This window comes from Actinia tenebrosa, unplaced genomic scaffold, assembly GCF_029948245.1.
Source record: "Actinia tenebrosa isolate PJP-AT-01 unplaced genomic scaffold, QUT_ActTen_1.0 PGA_scaffold12__29_contigs__length_12842862, whole genome shotgun sequence".
In the NCBI taxonomy this organism is placed as follows: domain Eukaryota; kingdom Metazoa; phylum Cnidaria; class Anthozoa; order Actiniaria; family Actiniidae; genus Actinia; species Actinia tenebrosa.
This window is the reverse complement of record NW_028292572.1, coordinates 5,613,956-5,621,190: the sequence shown is the minus strand read 5'-3', so window position 1 is coordinate 5,621,190 and position 7,235 is coordinate 5,613,956. Positions and strand designations below refer to the sequence as shown.

Here is a 7,235-nt window from a genome sequence, read left to right as displayed (position 1 = left end):
GTTGGGGGGGGGGGGGGGGGAGTTGGGGGGTCCTACCTCCTTAGACTCCTCCCCCAGATAAGGCCACACGAACCAAAATGGAAGATTACAGGAAAAGGAACCGACAAGATATGAGCGTGAAAATGAATTCATTCATTGAGTCCGATGTTCTGAATGGCATGACTGCTTACATCATATGCATTTAAAGTTGAAGCTACGTAGCACGTATTAAGTGTACCTTCACTCATATTTACAACGTAGCCAGCCTTTTCCAAATCCTAAAAAATCCTCGTTTGTCCCCTCCGAAACGGCGAAAATTGAATGTTATAATGTAATGAAGTATTTCTTACCTCCGTTCGCCTTGAAAATAGATTGTGGGACTAAAAGCTTTGTTTTTTGTTTGGACATGATTGGGGGAAAAAACAGACGAAAACTGCAGTATTTGCTCCGGCGTCTTGACCACAGGAAGCCCAATAACTAAGGGAAACGAAAATACGATACATCAGAAAAATTCTAAATAGGCTACAGCCAGATTGCTCAGGGGAGGATCCAGGGATGGTAAAAAGGGTGACTAGGCACTCGCACTTTTGACAAATTTCTCAGTAGTTCCTGGTAAAGCCTTTGTAATAGTCACCCCCTCTAAAATTCCTGGATCCGCCTCTGACTGCACAAGCACGGCTAGGACCCCATGAAACCCTTGCAGTTACGGTCGATGTGGTGTATTTGTGTTTTATTATGTACGATCGTCATATATAATTACATGTCAATCAATGCAAATCTAACATTTCCTCCCTTCTTAGTTATGAATCACTGTGATAGAAAAAATAACTCAATAATAATGTCTCTGAATGTTCATATCTCTTATGACTGTCCTAATATTGTTCATACATATAACGTTTTGGTGGGCTTCTGTGCCTTGTTGGGTATCGATGTCCTTTGCCTTGTCCTTCTTGCGTCATGTTGCTCTTAGCGGGGGTAACTTTCTTGCTTGTCTGGGTTGTGCTGACTGATGGCTGTTCTACTGCTGATGGGCAGACATCTTCTGCTGGTCTTGGTTGAGGGTCGCTTTGATTTTCATCATGCTTCCTTTCTTGGATTTGGTCTGTGTGCCTTCTCCAATAACTTCCAGCTTCTGTTTTGACTTCATACGTCAATGGTCCTAGTTGTGTGTTGATGGTTCCATTAACCCACTTGTCTTGTCCTCTGTAGTCTCGAACTGTCACTGGCTGTCCATCATCAAACAAGCGTATAGGTGTTTTCTTCTCAAGTGCTTTCTTCATTTGTTTCTGCTGCACTGTGCTTTTTACATCTGGCTTCATCAAATCCAGACGTGAACGTATGTTTCGACCAAGGAACATTTTGGCTGGTGTTTCGTTAGTGGTAGCATGAGGTGTGTTGCGGTACATCAGTAGGAAATTTGCTATCTTCTTGTTTAAAGAGGCTGATTCTGATTTCATTGCCTTCATACTCTGTTTGAAGGTTTGCACGAATCTTTCTGCTTGTCCATTCGTTGCAGGATGGAACGGTGCTGATCTAAAATGGTGAATCCCATTGCTCTTCATGAATGTTTGAAATTCCTCTGACGTGAATTGCGGTCCGTTGTCAGAAACGAGCTGCTGTGGTACGCCGTTTCTTGCGAATACTGAGCGTAGTACCTCAATAGTGCTTGTTGCTGTGATCTTGTTCATTGGAAACACCTCTGGCCATTTAGAGTGTGCGTCGACTATAATCAAAAACTGTTTGTTTATAAATGGTCCAGCAAAATCGATATGGATGCATTCCCAAGGTGAACTTGGCCATTCCCAGGGGTGGATGGGTACCTTTGTTGGGTTGTTTCGTACTTTGTTACAACCAGAGCAGGTTTTGGTTATCTGTTCAATTTCGGAGTCGATTCCTGGCCACCAGATGTGACTTCTAGCGAGGGCTTTCATTTTCACTACGCCTAGGTGAGTTGAATGGATGACCTCCAATACTTGTTTCCTTAGGGTGTCTGGAATGATTACTCGTATTCCCCACATGAGACATCCCTGATACGTTGTGATTTCGTCTCGACGATTGTAGTACGCCAGTAGTAACTTGTCGTCTGGCTTAGTTGACCATCCAGACATGGTCTGTTCATAGACTCTACTTAAGGTCTTGTCTCTTGTTGTCTCTCGTCTGATTGTTGCGCTTGTCACTGGTAACTGTTCAAACTGACTTAAGTGAAAAATGTCAACAGCTTCTTCCTTTTGATCCTCTGGGGTTACTTCGAACGGTAGTCTTGAAAGGGCGTCAGCGTTAGTGTGTCGCTTAGTGTTCCTATACTCTATGTCGTAAGTATAGCCTGATAGAAACATAGCGTATCGCTGTAGTCTTGTAGCTGTGGTCACTGGTATGCCTTTGGTTGGGCTGAAGATGGTTACTAGTGGTTGATGATCCGTAACCAACGTAAACTGTCTTCCGTAAAGGTAGGTGTGGAATCGTTTGATTCCAAAGATGATTGCTAATGCTTCTTTGTCAATTTGAGAGTAGTTTTTCTCTGCTTTCGTTAAGGTGCGAGAAGCGAATGCTATTGGTCTTTCTTGTCCATCGATGATATGGGACAGAACTGCGCCGACTCCATATGGTGACGCGTCGCATGCTAAGCGGATAGGCTTCTTGGAATCATGATGACACAATACCAAATCTGACGTGACCATCTCTTTTACCTTCTCGAAGGCTTTGTCACATGCTTTCGTCCACTGCCATGCTTTACCTTGTTCTAGTAGCTGGTGGAGTGGTCTCATTACCGAGGCTAGGTCTGGTAGAAATCTGTGATAATAATTTACGAGGCCAATGAATGCGCGAAGCTGAGTGACATTCTTTGGTGCTGGAGTATCACGCACTGCTTTAATCTTTTCCTCTGTCTTGTGTATGCCGTGCTTGTCTATCTTGTGTCCACAGTATTCGATCTCATCTTGGAAGAACTGGCATTTTTCTAGGTTGACCTTGAGTTGGTACTGTTGCAGACGGCTCAACACACTATCCAGATTGTTAAAATGTTCGGTATTGTCCTTACCAGTTATTATCATGTCATCTAGGATGCATTGGACTGATGGTATTCCTTGCAGAATCTGTTCCATAGTCCTCTGCCATATTGCTGGCGCAGAAGCGATTCCAAACAACATCCGGTTGAACTGGTATAGACCCTTGTGCGTATTCGCAGTTAAATACTTCTTTGAGTTTTCTTCCATCTCCATGTGTAGGTAGGCTTGCCTCAAATCGATCTTTGTGAACTTTTCTCCATCTGCTAACGATGCGAACACATCTTCTATCCTGGGTAACGGGTACTGGTCCACTGCAAGCTGGGAATTAACTGTGAGCTTAAAGTCTCCGCAGATTCTTACTCTTCCGTTTTTCTTGAGTACGGGAACTATGGGTGTGGCCCATTCGCTTGTTGCCACCTTGGATATTATTCCCATTTTCTCTAGCTCGTCTAATTCTCGCTCCACCTTTGGTCTCAAGGCATATGGTAGTTGTCTGGCTTTCAGAAATACTGGTTGCGGTTCCTCTTTGAACTTTAATGTCGCCTTGATGTCCTTCACTTTCCCAATTCCTTCTTCAAAGACTGTTGGATATTTGTTTAAGATATTGTCTAGTGCGTTGTTGGTACTTGCAGGTTCCTTATTCAGTGTTAACACGTTGTTTATCTCTTTCCATTCTAACTGTATCGCTGCTAACCAATCTCGGCCAAACAGTGCTGCTGTGCCTCTCTCGACTAGATATAATTCGAGGTTTTTCTCTTGATTGTTGTACTTTACCTTGACGCGTGTGATTCCTAACGGATGAATTTTCTCTCCTGAGTAGGTTTTTAAAACAACTTTTGTGGGCTCAATTTTAGCCTTGCCGACTTGCTTCTCAAATTCATCTTTAGACATAACTGAAACTGCTGATCCTGTGTCAAGCTCCATTGATACTTTCTTTCCATTAATATTTAATGGTAGTTGAATAGGCTTAGTTTTCTTCTCTTTTATCGAATTAATGTCTAAGCTTCCTACGGGAAGTTCATTGTCGCTGTCCGACTCGTCTTCGCTATCGGCATTGTTATCGAGGGCGTGTACATTCCGGCGTGTATGGCGGCGTGTTTGTTGTCTGCGTTTAGCTAAACATGCTTTCTCGATATGTCCTTTCTTCTTGCAAAAATAACATGTAGCTTCTTTATGTTTACATGAATTAGATGAATGACCTGGTTTATCACATCTAAAACACGTATTATCTCTTGGTTTAAGCTGATTTTCGGTTGGTTTTCTAGGCTTTGCTTTAGCTATCTTGTTTACACCAACTTCTTTGTGCTTACCTTGTAATTCAATGGCGTCTTTCGCGGCCATTTCCATTGCTACGGATATTGCGATAGCTTTTTCCAGTGGTAACGTAGATTCTGAAAGCAATCTTTTCTGTATTCCGGTATTACGGATTCCACATACTAATCTATCTCTGAGTGTGTCGTTCAGGTTATCGAAGTTGCAGTGAATCGCCAACTTCCTTCGTTGTGCTACATAGTCGTTTATAGTTTCTCCTTCGTCTTGCATTCTTGTATGAAATCGGAAACGTTGAGTGATTACAGACGGTTTAGGCGATAGTTGTCTCTCCAAAAGGTGTACGATGGTATTATACTCAAGCTCAGAAGGCTTTTCTGGAGCTGCTAAATTCCGTAAGAGATTATAAGTTTTACTTCCAAGTAGCGTAAGAAGCGCGGGAACTTTCTTCTCTGTTTTGATCTCGTTGACTGTAAAATATTGTTCCAAACGCTCGATGTAGGCACTCCATGTTTCTGTAGCTCCGTCGAATGGTTCTATTCTTCCAATAAAGGCCATTTTTGTTTGTGAAAACCAAGGAAATCTCACATTATTTCAAGAAGAAGTCCTCCGAATTTTTACAATGTGGCCATCCTCGTCGCCAGTAATTGTGGTGTATTTGTGTTTTATTATGTACGATCGTCATATATAATTACATGTCAATCAATGCAAATCTAACAGTCGAGCCGTACAACAGTGTTAGAACTTCAATATATGTTATCAGGGCTTTCAAGCAAGACGCCATCAGTGTTCGTGCGTGTTTTGAATATTTTCCGCTAAGGAACTGCGACCGGAACTGCACGGTTGGGTTACCTGTGGAAAGACATTTACCAGACAAGATGGCGTCCAAAGTTGCTCCATCAGCAAAGAAGGTGGTTTTGCTTAGCTGTGGTTCATTCAACCCTATAACGTACATGCATTTAAGACTATTTGGTAAGTTTATGTTACTTGTTAGTTAAGGTGTTCTGGTTTAGTTTCCGGCTAGACTGGCTAGTAAAGGGACGCTGCTTAAGTTTAAGGTGGCTCGATGGGTGTTGTTTGTTTGGTGCGCTACCTTTCCAACTTCAAATCGCAAATACGCGGACGCTAACAACTCATTGGGGGGGGAAATCCTTTAGAGGTTTTAGGGAAAGATGGTGTTAGATTTGCATTGATTGACATGTAATTATATATAACGATCGTACATAATAAAACACAAATACACCACAATTACTGGCGACGAGGATGGCCACATTGTAAAAATTCGGAGGACTTCTTCTTGAAATAATGTGAGATTTCCTTGGTTTTCACAAACAAAAATGGCCTTTATTGGAAGAATAGAACCATTCGACGGAGCTACAGAAACATGGAGTGCCTACATCGAGCGTTTGGAACAATATTTTACAGTCAACGAGATCAAAACAGAGAAGAAAGTTCCCGCGCTTCTTACGCTACTTGGAAGTAAAACTTATAATCTCTTACGAAATTTAGCAGCTCCAGAAAAGCCTTCTGAGCTTGAGTATAATACCATCGTACACCTTTTGGAGAGACAACTATCGCCTAAACCGTCTGTAATCACTCAACGTTTCCGATTTCATACAAGAATGCAAGACGAAGGAGAAACTATAAACGACTATGTAGCACAACGAAGGAAGTTGGCGATTCACTGCAACTTCGATAACCTGAACGACACACTCAGAGATAGATTAGTATGTGGAATCCGTAATACCGGAATACAGAAAAGATTACTTTCAGAATCTACGTTACCACTGGAAAAAGCTATCGCAATATCCGTAGCAATGGAAATGGCCGCGAAAGACGCCATTGAATTACAAGGTAAGCACAAAGAAGTTGGTGTAAACAAGATAGCTAAAGCAAAGCCTAGAAAACCAACCGAAAATCAGCTTAAACCAAGAGATAATACGTGTTTTAGATGTGATAAACCAGGTCATTCATCTAATTCATGTAAACATAAAGAAGCTACATGTTATTTTTGCAAGAAGAAAGGACATATCGAGAAAGCATGTTTAGCTAAACGCAGACAACAAACACGCCGCCATACACGCCGGAATGTACACGCCCTCGATAACAATGCCGATAGCGAAGACGAGTCGGACAGCGACAATGAACTTCCCGTAGGAAGCTTAGACATTAATTCGATAAAAGAGAAGAAAACTAAGCCTATTCTTGGTTTTCATGTGACGTCATACACCTATCAAATGTTATCGTCCGCCATGTTGGTGTCGCACGAGCTAATTAGCATATGTCATATAACAGAGAGATGCATGTGTTTTGAAGCGGAGAATATAAATGTCGCGTGATTTTATTGAAAATACAGAAGATAAAAGTCACGCAGAACCATTATCAAAAGAGCACGATATTCCTAATGTAAGTGATTACGCAAAGAAGTTAGAAAATCACGTGAAATCTCGTTATTTGAAGAAAATATCAGTGGTAAGGATCGATCCAGCTACACTAATCGGCGCCAACTTAGATCCAGAATGTCTACCGCCGATAGAGGCCACAGATCTCCTTTGTTATCTGGTAATGGATACAAGCTTCTATACGAAGGAGCAATTCAAAGCCTTCAAAAGTATGGAAGCTTACAACCAAATGGTTTCGGGTTTTATCACTAGTGTCCAAGGCCAAGTCATCTGCGATAAGTTTGTGGTGATCGGGAAGGTGAGACATTCACAGCGCATGAATGAGCCTCCTCTTCCAGTTTGGATTATTACAAGTAAAGAAGGTACTGTAATATCAGCACACTGCTTAGGCTGTAAGGCAGGACTTTCCGAGACTTGTAGTCATGTTGCAAGTCTTTTATTCTATATTGAAGCTTGGACAAGAATCAATGGTAAGCTAGCATGCACTCAAGTGAAATGCACGTGGTTACTACCGACGTACGTAAGCGAAGTCCCTTACGCGAAAGTCCAGGACATAAATTTCCAGTCAGCTAAGAAGCTA

At 42.0% G+C, this 7,235-nt stretch overlaps 1 protein-coding gene across 2 annotated transcripts in view; it reads left to right on the top strand.

The window, feature by feature from the left end:
• Positions 1–5,093: 5,093 nt before the first annotated feature.
• The window catches only part of LOC116287624 (nicotinamide/nicotinic acid mononucleotide adenylyltransferase 1-like), a 23,132-nt gene continuing 20,990 nt past the window's right edge, over positions 5,094–7,235 (top strand). For both annotated transcript variants that reach the window (XR_016119408.1, XM_089028124.1), the window contains exon 1: positions 5,094–5,225. Coding sequence is in view for 1 of the 2 variants with exons in the window: in XM_089028124.1 (XP_088884250.1) it covers positions 5,132–5,225 (94 nt within the window). In the remaining variant the exon portion in view is untranslated. The remainder of the gene's footprint in view (positions 5,226–7,235) is intronic.